The following is a 21,982-nucleotide window of genomic DNA, read 5'->3' as shown; positions in this document are numbered from 1 at the left end:
CTGAGACTTTCTCTTTTCTCATTTGTTTCAATCCTGTTTGCAACAGACCTGAAAGCATTTTATGACAGCTACTTCCCAATCCTTGTTAGATAATTGTAACATCTGTGACATTGCAAGGTGGGCATCTGTTGATCGTCTTTTCTTATTCGAGGTGAGAATTTCCTTGTTACTCCTGGTCATAGGTGGGAAAGTTCCAGCTGCTCCAGGCCTCCGCTGACAAGAGCCTGGGTGGGAAGTGCAGGGCTGCCTGGTCACTGTTCCCTCAGAGGCCTCCACCGCGGTCTCATCATCAACGTGCTACAGTAAATCCTGACTTTCCACGAGGCCTCCTCCGGTACTTCTCCAGGGCAGGGTGGAGGAAACAATATATTTTTAAACAGCAGATTTCTCTATGTGTGGTACAAAACAACTGATGAAGTCAGTTCCAAGGGAGAAAAATAATAAATATACCAATGACAAAAATGAAAGTTTTGACCAAAACTTTCACTATTTAATCTATTATGTTAAACATGTAGGATAGTATTTACATAAATAATATAGGCCTTATTTTCACATTATTATCTATTTCATTTCACCTAGTTCGTATGAGTCTTCATTTCCAGAACAATGCAAATTTTAGTCTATCAATCTACATTTAATTTCATTGAAGTATTACAAATTTAATTAAAATAATTTATATGAAGCAATATAACCTTCATAAACCTATAAACTTTAGAATATCCTTAGGCTCCTTTTCACTAATACCGTATCAAGAGCACTTTGGAGGGGCTTCGCTGGTGGCGCAGTGGTTGAGAGTCCGCCTGCGGATGCGGGGGACACGGGTTCGTGCCCCGGTCCGGGAAGATCCCACATGCCGCGGAAGAGCTAGGCCCGTGAGCCATGGCTGCTGAGCCTGCGCGTCTGGAGCCTGTGCTCCGCAACGGGAGAGGCCGCAACAGTGAGAGGCCCGTGTACCGCCAAAAAAAAAAGCACTTTTGTTTGAAGCAATAATAATGAAACTGCTTTGCATCTAAAAAGGACTGACTCACAGAATGATTCTTTTGAGGTGAGAAGTTTTGTTTCCTAATATTATACAGAAAGATTACTTATCCAGTTTAAATTGCTCATCCAGGATAATCATTGGAGGCAAAGTGAACTAGAGAAAGGGACAAGTATCCAGAGCAGGGGTCCGTCAGTTATTTTAGGAAACAACTACGACCCCACGTTAGGTTATAGAACTGAGAGGAATACAAGTTAGAAGTGGTTAGAAAGCAGAAAGTGGGAAGAAGGGACCCAGGCTTTATTTTTCACTTCTACAATCTTCTACGGTAATGTGGTCACATTCAATGCTGTCACAGCCAATTCTGTAAATTAGATGTTCTCTCCTTCTCACTCACAGGAACCGAGATTCAGAGAAGGAGGTTAACTCACACAGGGTCACAAAGCTAGCAAATGGCCAGGCTGAGATGACAAGCCAGATCTGTCTGATTTTAGAGCCAATAGATTTTCCACCGTAACACACACACACACACACACACACACACACACACACACACACACACAAGTAACCTTGGTTCTGACACTCTTTCGAGTCAGATATACTATTCTTTCTCTAGGATAACACACAACAAAATGATGAATAAAATAAGGCACACAAACAAAAAATAATGTCAAAGTGTAACCAGGGCAATAAGAAGACAAAAATTTCATGGTTGTCAGAAAGGAAGACTAATTGTCTCCTGATAGGTAAGAAGGTTCCACCCAAACTCTGACCCTGATCGCATCCACTGCGGGCCCAGGACTGGAAGGACCAGGGAGGGAGAAAAGTGGCTCGTGGTGTGTGTAAGAATGAACATTTCTTCCACTACTTGCCCATTTTGAATCTGGCTCTGGATGAAAGATTTAAAAGCTAATTCTCCTGAGAACTTGTCAACATGAATTGGCCTACATGTGCGTTTGAGATGATATCCAGTCTACCTGTGTGGTCTCGAATCCCCAGTGGAGAATTTAGCTTAAAGAATACCTGGGTCGCCAGTAGCCTCAGGCACCTTGAAAAAGCAAATGAAAATGAAAATTCTGTCTTTGTAACACATTGTAGAGCCAAACCCAAGAAATTCCCACAGAGCACCAAAGGACATGAACTCAGGTTGAAAATTCGCAGAGCACAACGCGTGAGTCGGCAGAACAGCAAACAGGCAAACAAGGAACAAGTGGCGGGTTAGGTTCTGTAGAGACTGCAGATCCTAGAATTCCAGACGCACCACGTAAGTAGGATTTTTAGAATGATGACTAGAACAGGAGGAGATATCAAACGTACGATAGTGATATCAAATATTATGCATCAAATATAAAATGGGACAGACTAGAACTTCTAGAAGAAAAAAAGTTTCCAGAATCAGAATTTCAATACATAGTTTAAGCAACAGACTAAATCTAACCAGAGAGAGAGTTCCTGAACTGAAAGGAGAGCAGAGGGAGTTGCCGTCTGGCCTCCAAGGCCAGACCATCTGGCGCAGAGTGTGGAGCAACAGAAGAGAGTGAGGACTCGGGGGCTGACGTAACGCCCACCTACAGGTCAGGACCACAGGCAAGAACAGAGAGCGGGAGATAAGCAAAAGCTTTTTAAATCATTATGAGTGTTCCGAACTGAAGAAATGCATAAATCCTCGTATTCAAGAATTCCTGACTCCCGTGCAAAGTACATAAAAATAAATCTTCATAGTTGCATCACAGTGAAACTGCAGGTCACCACAGGTGGGGATTCCTAAATATCCAATGCTCTTGAAAGAAGGGTCAGGCTCCCTACAAAGAAAACGTAAGTAATAGATGGTAGACTTTCCAAAACTCCACCTCAACCTGACAGTTGGGGGGAAAATGTATAGTAAAGTAAAGCAAAATGTCCATCATCTTACAAGATAAAGAAAAGCCACCAAACAAAACATTTTAAATATCTATCTACCAATTATCTACATACATACAGGTAGATAAATAGATAGACAGACAATATTCTATACATATACATATACACAAACACACACACAATGTGAGATAGATAGATACATGATAGATAGAGCGAGCTTAGGGAAAGATTTATATTATTTATATGTAGTAAACAAACTTAAAATTAAGAAGATTAGAAACACAAAGTGCCAAACAGTTTTTTGTTGTTGTTTTTTTTTTATGGAAAGAAGAAAGGGCATCAGTGAGGGCAGGGGCGGCTTCAGAGTGAAGGGTAACATTTTCCTTCTTAAACTGGTGACGGGCACATGGGTGACCATATCCTTCTTGCACTGTGAGTTCAAATTATATGTTATAAAAATTCATTTCCATGAATATGTAAGTGGAGCAATCTGGCCTAGAGCTGGTCTAATGCCAACACCCGTGCTCTGTCTGTTGATGTGGAAGCACACTCATTTGGCAGGCGGGGCTGCTCTCATGTACGTCAGTCCTTAACCCTCACCCGGTGCACCTGTGACAACGCACATCACCTTTCCTACGAGAATGCATTCCTTTCTTGGATAACTCGGTAGTAGAGAGATTACCAAATAGTGAGCAACAATCCAGAAGACCACCTCTGTGCATGTAAGTTGTAAGTGTTGAGATTAATAAAGGAAAAATGATTTTATTGCATGAGTTGTCTGAAAATGCTAAACATAAAATAATAGGGATTTTAAAATATACTATTAATAAGGGACACACCCAGATCGGTGACTGTAGGCTGATTCAAGTTGGCAGATAAACTACATTTCAAACCAAATAAATTAGCAATCTGGATTGAGAAGCCATGGTTGATAAAGCGGCAAAATCTATTATGTGTATGTCCAACGTATGACAACCATAATGGGATTTATAAATTAGAAGACTAATTCAGTATGTATTCTGGTGATGACTTGTTATTCTGTCCATTCAAGCATTTCATGCACTATTTCAGAAAAAGTGTTTGTTATTATCCTTACCTACTTTTATTTCAGTAATTGTGCATGTAAGCATTATAATACATTCAGGCATACAATTGGATGTTTCTTACAAAGACTCAGTGGCAATAAACTTCAAAAGTAATATAATAAAGAAATGATATTTTTTCTACACATGAAAGATTTAAGACTTGTCAATAAATTTGCTTTATACGTAAGAAGCAAATCTTTTGTTAAAGTTGTTTTGAGGGTAAAATAAAACTTACGGTGCAGGATAGATAAACGCCTTTAAAAGTCTGCATTTTACACATCACGGTAAGCATAATGTCCTTAACATCCTTTATATACATCGTAGACCTAACGGCGATCTCATGAGAAAAATTAGCTCAGTTTATAAAGTGTACTTCTCCCATTTCTTTACCATTATTGTTCTTGGGGTAAATATCATCACTCATTTTCTTTTTCATCTGGGAGATTCTTCAACTAATAACACCAGACTGTCTCCTGCATCTGGTCTGTGTGTCACCATCCCAGGAGCTGCCAGCATCATGACCTCGTTGTTGCCAGGGCACCACTGCTGTTGCCGGTGACCTATCACAACTGCTGCCACTGAGGGACCATCCCCGCGTGGCCAACACCAGGGGTCTGGAGACAACATCTTTACTGGAACTAGTCTTCCTTCCAGGACCTCCTCATCTACTGCAGCTTAAGCCCTGGGAAATTTAGGAACATCAGTGGCCCCAGTGGTGACTGCTGACTGTTGCAAAAAACAAACAGCACACGAGGAACAGGAGAGAAGGGTTCCGGCACTGTCTTGTGAAGTTAGCAACTTCTCTGACAACAACAGAGAAAGCGCCCTGGTTCAAGATCATCCTCTGTTCATCCTTCTTTTATAAAATCACAGTGAGCTAGACCACAGTGACCTACCTATAACTTTTTTTTTTTAATTTTTAGAAGTATCCATACCCTCTCCTTTCCTAATCTTACTAGCAGCATTTTTGGAATGGCTGTCTCCAAAATAGAACAGGCTAAAAGGAGAAGCAGACACATACAATACCCTTCACTGCTTCATTCATAAATATAAAATCAAATGTAAAAAGATCAGGATTAAGCCGATACCTTCTGTTCTGATTTTACTTTACTAATGACCCCTTTTACCTCTAAAACCGATTGGGGAAAAATCACATATATTTACTCAGAATAGATCAAATGTTATTGCATGTTCTAATAGGTACTTGTTGGCATCGAGATTTCTTTTTTAAATTTGAAAAAAATATATAATGTGTATACTGTGCGTGTGTGTGCGTGCGTGTGCGTGTGTGTGTTCACAGATTCTGATTTCTGTGTTAAATGGCTCTTTGACGGGAAAAAAGAGAAAAAAAATCTGAGGATACACATACCATCCATCTTAGATGACCTGGTGAGAATCCACCCCAGTGAGCACACAGCCTACTGTAGCCGCGATCTCTCTCCTGACCAAATTTTCCACAGATAAGGAACCTCACCCCCGACTTCTCTGCATCCCATCCCATCCCACCACATGTGACGTGAACACTGACTCTTATTGCAAAAGGCAGATATTAGCTTCTCTTAACGCTGCCTTCAGGAAATTATGGTTTCACACGTGGGATTACTAACTGCGTGTTTTCTCCCACAAGGAAAGCTAAAGGAAGTTGCTTCACTTTGTTGATTCTAAATCCTAACGACGCTCATTAGAACTCTGATTATAGTGACGCTATATATCTGGTCGTTCTGCCATATTTAGACTTCAGTCTCCAAGATTTTCTTATTGTTTACGGGCAACACCTTTGAAACTGGTGTGTCTGTGATGAAATACGCGGCCGTCTCATATTGATTTCAGTCTCATTGGCCTTTTAAAAAGATTCTGCCAACATTTAAAACCAGCCTTGGCTAAATCTGATGTTCCTTCAGGGCAGTACTGAAAGAGATAACATCCCGGGGACAGACACAGCTTCCTCTGACTTAGGGGGCGGGCCACTCAGGAGACTGACAGGGACCGAACATTCAATTTCTGAGCACAAGGGAAGGTGATTTCTTCCTCTTACAGTAACTGAAGCTTTCACATTTCTACCTGATGGACAATTGCTCTGTATCATTCTGATATATGTAACATATGTGTATATATATATGTAATATATAATCTTTTCCAAAAAAAAAGGAGAAAGAAGGAAGGAAGGAAGGGAAGGAAAGAAAGGGAGAGAAAGAAAGAAAGGAAGGAAGAAAGAAATTGACCACTACTCTTTTATTAACTAAAAGAAAGAAAGGGCAACCCCGCGGGCACAGTTTAATCAACCTTGACAGCCAGAACCGTGATTCAGGATACTGTAAATGGTCTGTGACACAAGAACAGTTGACAGTCTGCAGAACGTCCATTTTCTTTCGCTAGCAGGAGCCTGAAGGACCCAGCGTGACTCCACGGGATGTTAGTGAGAAGTGTGGTAGAAGCTCAAGTTCAGCATTATTCACCCCAGCAAAACACTGAGATAAGTCTGTTAATAAGCTACAAATCAAATCTACCTGCTAAGCCACTGCTGATGTCTAGGGAATCCAGGGAGCTGCCCGTATGACACTTGCTGTAGTTTTCTTCTGAAATCACACACGACAACACTGTTAAGACGATGTCTTCAATGTTATTACGCAATGATAAACGTTAAAACTTCCTGTTTTATGGTAAACTTGTTCTGTCAAATTCAATTTAGCATCACCTATTGAAAAGGGGACAACAGGCCCAAATGGAGTTCCTTGTGCTAAGCCCACGTCACCAGACACTTAACGCTTAACCTAAGTGCGGTTTCAGTCTCTCGCAGGACTATGGCATGGTTTAACCACTCAACCTGGAATTCGCTGCTCAGTGCTAGAGAGCAATCCTCTCCCACAGACCCCTAAAACTCCCCTCAGGAGGGCGAACTTCCCTGAAACAGAGCATTCTTTGTTAATAAGTTCCTTTTTCTTCCCCCATTCCACCTTTAAAAACCTTTCTATTTGCCAGATGGGGTGCCGCCCAGTTCGTGAAATTTTGAATAAAGCCAATTAGCTCTTTAAATTTACTCCGTTGATTTTCATTATTTATCAGATCTGGTGCCCGCGGTAGGACCAGAGGAGACCTTTGAAGGCTTTGGGGACGATGAGAAACACAGATGTGGCTCCGGAGAAGCCTTTGAGCCCACTGTCTTCATCACCGTTTCTGAGAGCTCTCGGTTCCGAACTAGGTATCTGATCTGCTTTCCCATCCAGGGCTCAGCAGGTCAGCTTGAGCAGAGGCAAAGGGCTCCATCCAGAACCCCAGTCCCCGGCCCTGGGTTCAGCCTGCATTTCCCAGTTGTCTGGGACCCCATTCTCCAGGTCCCCTCCCCAGTCCCCGCTTACTGGGCTCTGATGGTTCACTGCTGGGAATTGCTGGTGGCGTGTTAAGATGCATGAGCTTGTTTGTCTTGTTTTGTGTAGATAAAGGCTATTGCTAATGGGGATCTTGGAAGCCAAAAAAAGCCACAAAAATTGGTGGGTACGAGTCAAGAATTTAAGAGCTGTGAGATGCTTGCCACCAAACCCTCCTGTGTTAGGACAAGACTCATCTGTTAGAATAATGGGTCAGAACAGGTTAGACTGACGCTAGGTCACCCGCCAACCTCAAGAAAATTTCTGTGTGCTGAAGTACACAGTAAACCATCACACAATCTCCAGCCCAGCAGCACATCCCTTTCAAGTATTGGTTTGGCTCCAAGAGAACTGAAGGCTTAGCTTAAAAAAGATAAAATAAACCAAACAACAAATAAATAAATAATAAAGATGGGAACCTTAAAATCCAAACACTTAGAGACCATTGTAGGATTATTATTTGGCCTAATTCAAATATTGTTGTGTGTTAGGAACAGGAAGTCTGGAGGAGAGGGAGAGAGATGGGGGAACAGTTTGCCAGTGGAGCAGTCAGAAGACACAACATTTACCAATTAAACTCACAGTCTTGCATGGGCACAACTCATGGTGCCACAAAACAGTGACAACAGTCACATCCAAAATCACTGATCACAGGCTACCGTAAAATACAGTAATAGCCCAAACATTTGAAATATTGCAGGTACTACCAAAATGTGACACAGAGACACAAAGTGAGCAAATGCTGTTCAAAAAAAGGTCCTAACAGACTTGCTCGACACAGGGTTGCCATAAAACTTCAATTTGTAAAAAATACAATACCTGCCAAGTACAATAAAGCAAAGTGCAGCAAAGTGAGGTATACGTGTAGCTTCATTTAAAAAAATTCATTGCAAAACACTAATAAAATTTTAAGGACATGAGAGGTACCCTCCCCCTCAAAAAAAAAGAGAAAGACTGTGAGGCTGACCTAACCCTGGTGACCCCTCTCCTCCTTTGCTGGAATGCAGTACTTGCTCTACTAACCTGTCTGAATTGTCTTTTCCCTCTGAAGAGAAGACTCGACCATAAGCATTGCCAAGTCAGTGGCCTTACAAACAACACCGTATCCACCCTCAAAGGGGGACCCCAATTTGGGCCCCTCCCAAAGCTGACAGGACTCTGAGGGCTTTCTGGGAGACTGCTGCATTATTTCCTGAAACAAAGTTCTTATATAAATGAAATTCTCAGAAATATAACAGAAACTAACCCAAATGAATTTCAGATTCATGTGATATGGGAAAATATAAAAGCTAGTTTAAGGTTGTTGGTTTAATTGAAATAGGCACGTCTTTAGAGTTATTAGCGTTAAATAAAACTTTTATCCTACCTGAATTTACTAACCAAATTAATTCGTGTTATCTCTATTACAAAAATTGTCAGCCAGAAAAATAACTCAGAATAATGACTGACATTGTCCAATGTCTAATGAAGTGTTTCTGGGTAGTCCTTGTAAGAATAATTTAAATAAATAGATGTACGTAGGATAAAAACTTTTTAGGAAAACTTTTTAATTTCCCTAAGTGTTTTTGATAACCTGAAACCTTTAAGTTTTGCTAAGTTAAATGATGAGTTAAGTTAAATTCTTTGAATAACCAGATCATTTCCAAACAAGCTAAAATACTGAAACACTAATTATTGAAGACAGGTTTATCCACTTCCACTTCCTTTTACAGAAAAACTAAAGATATTTGGGTTTATTAATAAACAAGTCCCGTGCCATGCTGAGAAATTTACTATGAGAAAACACGCATTTCTAGAAATTATAAAAAATAGTTACAGATTTACAGATAAAAATATTTACAAGCCACAGAATGCTAATGTAAAAGATATTTCACAGTTGTTTACTTATTTGTTTTCACTAAAAAGTAAAGCTTTTTAGGGTTAAAATTTCTAATATATGGAGTTAAAACTACTAGAAATTATAAGAGAAACAACTCTGGATGCAAGGAAAATAGATGTGTTTTGGGGTAAAAGAAGGTATGGATATGGAGATTCATTTTTGTTACGGAAAAAGAAAATAAATTTCTCCTAAAATAAAGCTGGCTGTTTCAAAATGCAAAAGAGAAAAAGGACAAACAATGGACATAGAAATTTGAAAACAGAGAGAGAGAGACAAGAGGGAGGGAGAGTACTTTTTATGGTCAAGTTAGCTAAAAATTGAATTGTTATCTTTATAAATGTTTTTAAATTAAGCTTTAATACCAATAGTGTACTTATGTAACACTAAAACAGCTTTCTTTTATATGCTAAAATGACAAATTTTCCTTGGACAATTGATCTGTTCTTGATAAGATATTCTGAAAGTTTTTTCTTTACCATTTAAGTAATCCACTTAGAAAGCAAAACTTTTGTATTTTATCAAACTGATTTCCTGTGTTTCATGTTATCTTTATCATCTGGTCTTTGATTACTTAAGTAAACCAAGTCTTCTCAATATTAAAAGAGTTGTTTTGCTCAGAACAATGTAACCTTCTATATATGCCTCTGAAATCTTTTGTCACTTAATTAAATGTATCATTAAATATTGTTTCATACTTATCTGTGATTCTATTTAGTCAAGTGTCCAAACCATTTGATATTTTTGACAAACTTCCCAAAATTAAGATTCTAAATAATGTCTTTTTGACATGGACATAACTTTGGGATGTTCCAGAGGGCCCCTGAAACATCTCAAAAGATTTGTTCTCTCTCCTCATGAAAGGGGGGACGTTAGGCTCATCAGACAGGCTATATGGGAAATACTGCCAAATAAAAAGTAATACTGAGGGGCTTCCCTGGTGGCGCAGTGGTTGAGAATCTGCCTGCCAATGCAGGGGACACGGGTTCGAGCCCCGGTGTGGGAAGATCCCACATGTCGTGGAGCAACTAGGCCTGTGAGCCACAACTACTGAGCCTGCGAGTCTGGAGCTTGTGTTCTGCAACAAGAGAGGCCGCGACAGTGAGAGGCCCGCGCACCGCGATGAAGAGTGGCCCCCAACTGCCGCAACTAGAGAAAGCCCTCGCACAGAAACGAAGACCCAACACAGCCAAAAATAAATAAATAAATTTATTTTTTTAAAAAAAGTAATACTGAGCTTTCTTTATGCTGTACTTGTATGGGTATATGTTACAAGTGTTCCTGAATTGTATAAAATTCCTAGAAATCTGATATGTCCTGGTATAATGTTATCAGTCATAATTCTATTTATTATCTTAAAATGTTGTATGTTACAAAAAATAACCACATTCCCTTGCCAATTCCATTACAATGAACTCTCATCAGATTTTTACTAATGAGCAGTTTTGAATCCTTTGTCATTTACAGTTATTGTTTTACTCTAATGTTTTTTCAGAAGTGTACATGCAAAAGTACTTCATCTTCAAGGAGATTCCAGGAAAGGACTTTTGACAAGTACAGGTTTCTGTACTTGTCAGAATGCTAGAGACCCCCTGGTCTGTTAACCCCTCTCTCTGGTTAATAATCCCAAACCTGGGGAAATTTGCATCTAAGCTCCGCCTAGGAAAAGAAAACACCCAAGGCAAGAGAAACACTGTTGCGTGGTCTATTCACCCTTAAGACTTTACTTGCCTCCACGGCTGGCACCTTTCCAGTCCTGAGCCACAGGTTCGGATGGGAATTACCAGGAAGCATCCATGATTCAGGGTTTGCTTCCTTTGGTAGGGCTGTCCCGCCCTGGTTAGGAGTAAACGTAAATGAGGCTACGATCAGGAACCTCTCATTAACTCTCAAAAGTATTGCAGAATCCACTATTAAAACAACAGCTGCCCAACAAAGATCCTTTGACTCTCTGGCCAAAGTTGTTTTTGATAAGAGGACAGCCCTTGATTAGCTTTTAGCTTGAGCCAGGAGGTGTCTGTGCTGTGGCCAATACCTCCTGCTACACCTGGGTTAACACTTCTGGAGAAGCTGACCCTCACGTACACAAGATCAAGCAACTTGGCTTAAAAAGGTGACTCCACCAGTGGGGTCTTTCTATGACTTATTTGACTTCAATTGGTTTGGGTCTTGACCATGACTCCAAATACTGGGGATTATCTTGCTTATAACAATCATAGTAGTTTCCCTGGTGAATTGTGTTCTCCCAAGAGCTTTAAATCCAAGTTCTCAGCCACTAACCACCAAGTAAATGATGTCCCTAATACAAGAACTCCAGAAAAGGAACAACGAGAATGCCCAACTTAGATATTGTGAACCCGAAGCCGTGAATGTCCCAGGGATTAAACCAAACAGCATGCCCTGTTGATACCACACAGAGGATCAGATAAAACCACGAGAGCTTCAGAGCAGTAGCTGAGAGTGGCGCTCATGCCTTACATTTTGATCACATCTCTCAGAGAAGCTGAGAGTCTGAGCAAAAGGGGAAAATTGTTAAAAAAGAGACAATAGGCCCAAGATGGAATCACTTGTGCTAGGACCACGTCACCAGACTGAATCTTAATACTTAACCTAACTGAAGTTTCAGCCTCTCCCAGGACCGTCACCTTTAACCAGTCAACTTGGAATTCCCTGGTCAATGCTAGTGAGTAAACCTCCTGCCCTCACAGACCCCATCTTTTCCCCTTAGGAGGACAACCTCCACTGAAACAAGACATTCTTTGGGAAAAATTTCCTTTTTCTGCTCCCTTTCTCCCTTTGAAAACCTCTTCTTTTAAACAGCTTGGCAGATGGGATGCTGCCCGATTCATGGATCACTGCACAAAGCTAATTAGATCTTTAAATCTGCTCAGTTAAAATTTTGTTATTTAACACACCTGAGGATGTCCTCCAGAGCTGCACTTCAGCACCAGGGAGCAGACCGATGGGTTCTGAGACAACTTACGGCTCCTTCAGAGACTGGATTAGCATCTGGGTCATACGTTAACTGTTTAGAGCACAGACAGAGCTTGCTACGGCACCTAGCTTGATTCTACCGAGGAGGCCCACGGAATTACTCATGCACAATCCCCTGGGGAGAAGCCTTGCCACTGAGTTCCGGGACCACTACCTAAAGCCTCCTGCTTCTCCGATGCCAAGAGGTGGGCTCCACCTTTGCACCACCTCTGAAGGTTCACTGTCATGCAAGATGCCATCAGGGCAGGGAACCTGCCACTCACTGTTCTCATTTAGTCCTCGGTGTTGAAGTGTGGAACCCACTCTCTCGTGATTACAAATACAAGTGTCACTCTAGTCACATAAAGACAACTCAGAGTCAATGAGACACCGAGCTGGAGATGGGCCCACTGTACGCCTTTGGACCCAAGTACAAGTCCTTATACAAGGACACTGCTTACTAATACTGAAAACAAAAATTACTGGCTCTGAAAGTAAGAGAAAGAATATTAAGTATGTTCTGTGAATAGACATTTTTATTAACAGCAACAATAAAAAAAAAAACCCAGAAAACTTCAAGGGAAGGAAGAGCTACTTACACCAGAATAGAAAGGCTCACCAGACACACATATCACATCCTGTTCCTGGATCATCAGAATATCTTTGGCCAGGTGTAGCCGCACTTTGAAAGGCTCCGGATTACCATCCTGCAGCAAACAAATCCCTGTCTTTGTCTTCAGACAGAAAAAAAAAAAAGAAAGCAAAACAGAGAAAAGAATTATACTTAGTTTATAGATTATAATTTTATGGCTTATTTATAGCCAAACATGATGAATAACATCTGAAAGCTAGGGAAAATGCACTCTGATGAGTCTGAAACTTAATACAGGTACACAGAAAAGTATAACCTTTTCACATAAAGTAGACCTCAGATAATAGAGATTATGTGAGAAAATCCCCACAAAGATTTGAAAAGTAAGGATTACAGTTTTACAGTATATTTTAAAAATAGTGAAAGTTTTGTTTAATACTTACAATCAATATAAATTTCATAACGGTTTTATTGAGATGCTATTCACACTGTATACAATTCAACCCTTTAAAGTGTTCAATGTTTTTAGTGTAGCAATATGCAGCCATTGCTATAACCAATTTTCGACCATTCTGATCACTCTGTATAGAAACCTAATATTCCCATCTCTCCATCCTCCCACACCCAGTCCTAGGCAACCACTCATCTACTTACTGTCTTTCTCACAGAATTTTAAACCTGTAAAAACATACCTTCTTATCTTCTCTACCCTCCACTATTTGATCAACCCATTCACCAGCACACATGCACCTTGTACAGAGGAGGGAACCAGGATAAAGAGGTGAAGAACTGCTTGAATTAACACAGCTAATTAAGACACAGCCTGGCTTGAGACCCAAGATTTTTGATTCCCTTTCCGCTGTTTTTGCTTCACACATTTCCGGGAATTGTGGAAACAGCCTGTGAATATTTCCAAACTTGTACTGCATGGCTTTAAACCATCAGCTTAGTGATCACAGAGGGAGTCCACACATCTCGTCCCTCCTGAAGCAGGTCAGGGTTATAATATTTGCCAGATAAATGGAAATATTCTCCTTAGCAAGGGCACTTTATGGTCTCATTTATCAGCGATGCAAATGGAAATTCTTTTGAAACAGAATATACTCGCTGGCTGTTACTCTGAACTAAAAAGTCAACAAAACCAATGACTACCTTGGAAATTACATTTTCATTTAATAACCATTGAGCCATTCTTAATTTGGATAAAGGGAGAAGTACATAGAAATACATTTTTACCCTTACTATGTAATGAGCACAAAATTCCAGACAAATAATATGAGACTTTCTTTCCGTTGGAATATAAATTAGACGTGGATTGCTAGGGGTTTGTTTCTTTAAAAGAATGTTCCATAATGTTGATGAGAATGTACTTAGATATCGCAACTTCCAGAGATAACTCTTTCTGTAAATTGCTTTTTCCCATGTGAAAATACATACCATTATACCCTCTATTATATACAATGTTAAATTGGTCTGTAATTATTTTGTAAGTGTTATAATATCTTTTAAGGAAAAACAAGCTTCTCCAGGAGCCATGATGGCATCAGTCCCTCCTCTGAGGCTATGCATAGCTGGGGCCCCTAAATCGCATCCATTAATCTACCACAGAGCTTAACTCAAGTGCGTATGTCTAAAAGACAAAAGAATGTCAGCAAAAGCAAATTATATTTTCCTTAATACAGACACAATTTTTGTACATTTTTCACATGGAAAAGTCTCTCATGCTTACAAGGTGATCTTGGCCAGGGGCCAACATCGGGACTTCTGAGATGCAGGGGAGAGAGAGGCAGGAGATAATATCAAAGCTAAGGGAACAAAATTGGGCACATTTGCTGATTTTTAGATGTACAGTACATTCCAAGCCATTTTTTCCCCAGAAGTGTAATGGAATAGCTGGCAATCACAAATAAAGCCCTGTCTCAACTTGTGGATGAAAGAGGGGCTTTTCCCTGAGATCCCATAAATACATTATTGTTACACATCAAAGAGATCGCAAAGATCGCCAGGGAAAGTCTGAGGAACTAAAACACAGCTATGAGGTTTCTCTCATCACATTTCTGATATGGTCAAAGCTCCATTCACTCAAGTAATGTGTGAAATGTCCCCTAACTATGAGATGGTTGTCTGGAAAACAGAACACAGACTTGGAGCCCATGCTTGACTCTTCAGAGGACAAGACTGAAGGAAAATAAAGAATGAGGCAACTTTTTGTTAGAATTATATATATATATACATATATATATGTATACACCAATACATAGCTGTTTGGAGAAAATAACAAACTGAGAGAGAATGAAGCTAACAACACATTCACATTAAAATACATTTTCCAGGCATTACAGATGTTACATTTTTTTCTATTACGAAAATTCAGCCTATGGACACGAAAATACATTAAAAATCCGACACACACATCCGCTTTGCCAATACTGTGTAACATTAACGGTGAGTCAGACATGAATTAGACAATCATCTCTGGCCTCAGAGTATTCCTACTTCTAAAAATGTACATGTATAAATAACATGCAGTATGATACCGGAGCACTTGATACAGCAGCAACATAGAGAAGGGACTTAACTATTCATGAGAGAAGGGGCATTAGAGGAGGCTCTGTAGATAGGAAAATGTGTGGCTTGTCTTGAAAAAAGAAATCAAGAAAACAATAATTAGAGAAGGCAAAAGTAATTTCATCCAAAAGGGAAAAACTTGAGCGAACAGACAGAAGCATGAGGACACATGCTCCCTGGATGATGGAGAACGCAGCCCCGAGGCCCAGCCCGTGGTATGTGGGAGGGGCCGCGGCAGAAGGGCAGGGGGCGGGGCGCTCAGGCCCCTGTATGGTGTGCCCAGCGTGTGAACAGGCGGGAGGTGCCATGGAGGAACCTGAGAGCCGTGAAATAACGTAAACGTTTAGAGTTAGGTCTTACGAATGTATTTCTTACAGCAGAGAAGAAGATGGATGGGGGTTGGGGAAGTGAGAACATAGTTACTGTTGCAGAAACATAAACCTTGCGCAGGAAACTCTGGGCACGGGAAGCAACTGGCTCAGACCCGGAGCTGCTACAGTAGCTGGAAGAAGAGGGGTAAAGTCCATTTGGGGCGCCCCCCAGCTCAGAGAAGCACCGCTGGACTGGCAGCACCACTGTGAAGGCGGGCTGTGCGCCCTGAAGTATTAATCCCCTTGGCTCTGATAACCCAGGGCAGCAGAGGTGCAGAGATGGGTGAGTCAGGATTTGAACACGGGCTGCCCGGCTCCAGGCTCTTATCCCCTGGCCCTGGTCCCCTCATGCAGAGGTCTTTGAGGGGATGCCTCCCCCAGTCTTCCCACACACGAGGACAAGGCTATCCGTGTCTCTCACCAGGTAGCACTTTGGTTACGAAGCATCTCCTTATGGGAGTGCAGAGAGTTCTGAGAAGGACACCATCTTGAACCAGCCATTCTTCATGGATCAGAGCGATGGCCAGTGAGGGAAAAATGAGACAGAAACCACTGTGGGCCTGACGGATGCTTTTCCTGCCAAAGCTAGGCTGCTGAGGGAGCACAGGACACTAGCGGATACCGGGAGAGGCTTGACCCACATGGGCTCATCCCCCATGGACTGCTACAGGGGTGAGAACGGGCAACAGGACACTGAGTGTGGCCACCGGTGCGGCACAAACTAAAACACTGAGGGCTGCAAAGTCTTTACAGATCTGTGGACCCAGATTGTTCAAAAAATAAAAAAATCGTTCAAATAATGATCAGTCCCACATTTTAGTATAAACTTAAGACCTGCACTCAGCTTCTTTTTCTTTACTAACATAACAGTCATTTGTCTTCAGACTTTTTAACTGGGGATGCATCACGCATGAGTGAGGAAATGCATGTGCTACATATAACATACAAATATATTACGTAATTATAAAACGTACATAAAACTTGAAAAGTGATAAATACATTCAAAGGTTGTTTTCCTGTCCCTGATGGATGATCCTACATTGCAGCTGGATTCTGCAAAACCCACACTGAAGACTATTTGCTCAGAGGAATATTAAAAGGCAATACCTCTTAATTACTTAAAAGGCAATATGTTTAAACATCTAGTCATTGACTTGTTTTCTGTGAATCAATGAAGTGTGTTCAAGAATTTCCATGGATTTACTCTTTGTTTTAAAAACAAACCTCACATGTAAACTTATTAAGAATGTATGCTTGGCATAAACCAAGTACCTTTGGAAGTTTGAAAAGCAGACTGCCACCCACTTTCTACTTGAAAGTTAAGACCTCTTTAATTTAGGTTCTAGTCCTTGAAAGAACACAAATTGTGTTTTCATGGAACTTTAATATCTGTGTTCCTTTAACCCTGAAGTGTGGAATTTGCAATATCAGATATAATAAACTGCAAGAAACTAGGCAGAGACCATTCTATGCACGATAGTCTTGTAGGAATCCTCATATTTCTGTATTTTGGTTGCCAAATCTAATTTAACTTGTCCTGTGAGCCTCTAGTTGTAAGGAACTGTTACTGTACCATCTTGTAGTAGCAGTGCACTAAATGCTGTTTCACCCAAGATGTTTCAAACTGCGTTTTACCCTTTCCTTTGCCTGCTGGGATGGAGTCTTACCTGGCCTCCTCCTTAGCTAAATTCCAGCCACTTTTCAAACACTTGTACAAAACTCGTATCTCCTTGCAATCTTCAGAGACCGTTCCATCCAAAGATGAGTCCTTAACATTTGGAACTCAGGGCTTTCATTGAATAAATACATTCACCTAACAGTTAATCGTGTATTTAGGCATGGCATGTAGTGACTTCCATGTCACATCATCTGACTTCACCTTATATGCTGTTATCTAAAGAAAATCTTAATAAGTTATTACTCTTCATTTTTAAGGATTATTAATCTATAGGACCTAGTACAGTCTTTTATTCATACTGGGATTTTCAATATTTGTTGATTGAATCATAGTCACAGATTATATGTTATTATATGAGACTAAATTATAAGTGTGCATGAATTATTCAACTATTAAATATGTTATAGAGAAATATGTATTTTCATACTCAACACCCAGATGTGATCCTATTTTAAAGAATGTGGATATGAAAGTGAACAATGAGGAAAACCCACACTAAAGATAGAATATTGGTTTACTAGAACACATAGGTTTTTTTTTTTTTTTGCGGTACGCGGGCCTCTCACTGCTGTGGCCTCTCCCGTTGCGGAGCACAGGCTCCGGATGCGCAGGCTCAGCAGCCATGGCTCACGGGCCCAGCCGCTCGGTGGCATGTGGGATCTTCCGGGACCGGGGCACGAACCTGTGTCCCCTGCCTCGGCAGGCAGACTCTCAACCACTGAGCCACCAGGGAAGCCCTTGACGACACTTTTAAACTTGGAGAAGTCAGTACTTTTGTCTGGGTACGCACATACTTTTTCTTCTATAATGTGGGTTTTGCATTTGTCCTGATTGTATTCTCTCTCTTCATTTTTGTTTCTTGTCATACTTTTGAATCCCAATTACTTTAAGATAATTACAACATTTTCTTTTTAAGAGAAGAATTTTTTAAACAATAAATAACCCTCCTTTAGAAAAAAAGTCTGTATTAGATAATTAAGATGTTTAAATGAAACTTATCTAGCCACACTTCTATTCCTTCACAAAGAAGGGACTTCTTGGCATCTGCGTGGTAATATTCTATCTGGATCTGTCTGATGGACGTGGATATCAAATTTTCATCCTTAGTAGTTTATTATCAGTCAAGAGAAAGTCAAGAGAAAACAAGTTTCATTTAATGTATCTTTGATATAATTTTCAGCAATGTAGTACTTAAGAAAGAGGCCCAAAATTAGACTCAGGCATTCCAAGCTATACATTATGGTTCTGCTTTTACCTAATTCATTAAATGTCACTCAGCATTCTTGTAAAACCTCTCCATTTGCTCATTTGCAAAGTGGCAGAGTTAAGCTGAATTGTCTTTAAGGTGCAGGTCCACTTAAACGTTCTAAGACTGTGAATTTCTGGCAAACTCTTTGATTCCGGTCCATCTTCAGGGCGATTCGACCATCCTCAGGGCACCATAGAGTCCTGCATCACTTCCGGTGCAGCCAGCATGTGGCAGACACGCGGGAACTGCTCTGACAGTTCTGAGAAGGTCTGCTCCACGCTGGCAGCGTTGAAATGGTGAGATCCTCAAGGGATCATTGCCGGAGAGCAAAGAACATCTATTACAGAAGTAAGGGTAAGAGGACCTCAACGGCATCACCATTATAAAAAACAGCTGAACCTTGGACAGAATTTGATGTATGTTTCAAATCAATGAATCAAAACATTTCGTGTAAGAAACGGTCTGGGAAATCAATCTTATACAGCCTCTCACGTCCAAGGTGAACCATGTGTTAGAAACACTGGTCACTGTCCAGTCTCTACCACATGCGTCTCCAATGTGCGTCACGTTGTCTCATTCACACAAATATCCATTTAGATTGATGGGTGCTTTACCACCCAAAACGTAAGATAAAACTTTACAAGAAACTGTAGGTTTACTACATTCATACAAAATTAACAGTATGATAACACGTACTGTATTTACAACCAGAAATGACACACTTAAAATTTATGCTTCTAAGTGTAAGCTCGGAAAACAGTAATTTTTTTTTTTTAAGTATGAACCTTTGAAAGGGGCTGAATTAAAAGATGAATAAGTTACACATTCTGACCTCATAATATTCAGGGTAGCATGTGAGAGAGGTTTGTAAACAAATAGCTATAATATAATATAATTTGAAAAGTGCTAGCATGTATAAAGGATTTTTAAAAGTATTACCATACTTAAACTTTGAAAATAAAAAAATAAAAAATAAGCATAAGTATTGAAGGAATGAAAGTAATTTATTATTTCTTCTGAACAACCTAAAATTGAACCTACTGTGACAAATATTTTTTTTAAAAAGATATTTTTTCAAGAAATATAATACATGACATTTCATTAAAAGAACAATTTTGACAAATGTTAATACTGAAGATTTTTTAAACTTTATTATAGGTAATCTAGTTATGGCTGTTTCTTTCTTGAGTTATTTATACATACTAAAATATTTTAAACCTTTTAAGCAAATATGAAATATCTTAACATATGAATATTTGCATTTTGCCTGAAGAGTGAAAAGACAATGCTTTGAGTGTTGCCTGGAAAGATAATCTTCCTTCCTACAATAGAAGAGCTGCATTCCTGGAGCCCCAAGTCCATGCACTGCTGACTGCACACTTGAATGGATGGCCTTTAACATCCTTCAAGAGCAATGAATGCATCACTTCCGCTCACACCGAATGTGATGACAGCTCTACAGAGAGTCGCCATACATCAATACTTAATACTGAAATACTTAAAGAGTACGGGAATCATAAAATCAAAGGCTTTTAGTGCTGAAAGAGACCTTAGATGTCTTCTAATTTATAACCATTTCTGTGAAAAGAATTAGTTCCAGCTCTTTCACTAGCTGAAGCCTTCAGTGCATAGTTTGTGGGGAGAGACAATTCAGTCCAATGAAACATGCGCCAGTCTTCTTGAAGGAAGACTGAAATCCCGGGGCTTCCCCAGGCCTGTGAGGCCTCTTGCAGAGACAGCTCGTGCTCTGGAAACACCGTGGGCCCATCACCCGTCCCTCTGTGGAAAGCCATTTTCCACGTAAATACGTAAGGGAGGGCCCGGCGTTCCCTGTCTATCACCTGTTTCCCCTCATCAAAAGCGGAAGGCATGCGACCTACCTCCTCACAGGTAGTCCTGAAATCCATGTGCTGCGGCACAGCAGAGGATGTCGTCTGAAAAGACAGAGAAAGGCCATCAAGCACAGCATCGAGGGGCAGAGAGGAGGCCGTAACGAAGTACAATAAATGAGGCAGCGGAGCCGGCAGGCAAACTGTTTACAGCCACCTGTAAGGACAAGAGCTCCCAGGGGACAATGAAGAGACGGCAGGAGGAGATGAAACGTCTTCAGCTCCAGCTTCTGTGAAGAATAACCCTACGGCCATGGTTCCGCGGGCCGAGGATGTGCATTTCCAGGCCCCTCTCCCTCCACTCAGCATCCGGATGGGATCCAGGGCGGGATCAGCCTGCCGCTCAGGGGCTGGCTCATCCCTGCATCCACTGTGAAACCCCACTTGGCAACTGGGCAAGAAACTTCAAAAGGAGTAATTAAAAGTTGCCTTTCATGTGGTTATCTCTTGATAAAAGGTTGACTAATCTTCCTCCTTCTAATTAAAAAGCTACATGCATGAGTAATTCTCTCCGGAACTTAAAATGTAATTCACAAACAGAGTGATCTAAGAAAGCAAGCTATTTATCAGGGTGAATAATATAAAGATAAATCAACGTATGAAATACCTAATACAGATTCATTTAGTGGTCACTGTAATTTCTAAATGATAGGCATAGACTTAAATGCACATAAATGCGTATGTCTTGTTTGATTTTAAATGCTTTTGGAGAGTTTTGTTTTAATTATGTGATGAACTTAATAAAACTAAGGGTTCTCATAGAAAATTGACATCCTGTCAGTATAAAAAATGCAGAGCCAAAATCTAACAGTTTAGGTAAATAAGACTCCCAAGTAAAATGAATGGTGAATTCCGAAATAGAAGACTTTATACACCTCAAACAACTGCTCCTCTCAGCTTTGGGGACAGTAAACTATCTTGTCCTCTTTGTCATTTTCTGTTGTGTGAGACTGATGAACACTTGATCAAGTGTGAGTGGAATGGAGTACGCTGTCACTGGATTATCACTGTTGCTTTTGAAAGAAAAGAGATTGACCATTTTCAGTAGTAACTGAACAAGCCACATAATACGCTATTTTCCATAAATAAGTCTGTGGGCTGTGAGCCTGCTTTGGTGTGACTGGAAAGCATAAGGAGGCCGATTTTAGTAAAGTTAAGTAAGAACAAATCATTAGCAAATAAAAGGGCAATTTGATGTTGAAATTATAACCTGATGATATGAACTATTTATTTAGTGTCCGTGAGAAATTTGCCATTAGTTTAACTATTACTTTTCAAAATTGCTCTTAAGATTGTATTTGAAAGAACTGCAAATATCTACTTATCGCCAACTCTGACATGAAGCTATTCCTTTTCTATAAAAGTAGGAGAATTTCAGTATTTATTGATTACATAAAAACACGGTGTCTCTAGAATCAATTCCCTGCTACTAAGTGCAACCAGAGAAAATAGACATGAAGGTATTTAACCACCATCTAAACTCAATCTCTATTTGAG

The 21,982-nt window shown here is 40.3% G+C and overlaps 1 protein-coding gene across 2 annotated transcripts in view; it reads right to left on the bottom strand.

Annotated features, from left to right (window-relative positions):
- Positions 1 to 20,503, bottom strand: part of SNTG1 (syntrophin gamma 1) — a 188,126-nt gene extending 167,623 nt beyond the window's left edge. For both annotated transcript variants that reach the window (XM_024742651.1, XM_024742652.1), the window contains exons 1-2: positions 20,477 to 20,503; positions 12,738 to 12,872 (exon numbers count right to left, since the gene is read on the bottom strand). In XM_024742651.1, the coding sequence (XP_024598419.1) occupies positions 12,738 to 12,872; positions 20,477 to 20,503 (162 nt within the window). The remainder of the gene's footprint in view (positions 1 to 12,737; positions 12,873 to 20,476) is intronic.
- Between the last annotated feature and the right edge of the window lie 1,479 nt (positions 20,504 to 21,982).

The sequence above is a fragment of the Neophocaena asiaeorientalis genome, unplaced genomic scaffold, assembly GCF_003031525.2.
Source record: "Neophocaena asiaeorientalis asiaeorientalis breed wild unplaced genomic scaffold, Neophocaena_asiaeorientalis_V1.1 scaffold226, whole genome shotgun sequence".
Lineage (NCBI taxonomy): Eukaryota > Metazoa > Chordata > Mammalia > Artiodactyla > Phocoenidae > Neophocaena > Neophocaena asiaeorientalis.
This window is presented reverse-complemented; position numbering and strand designations above follow the sequence as displayed.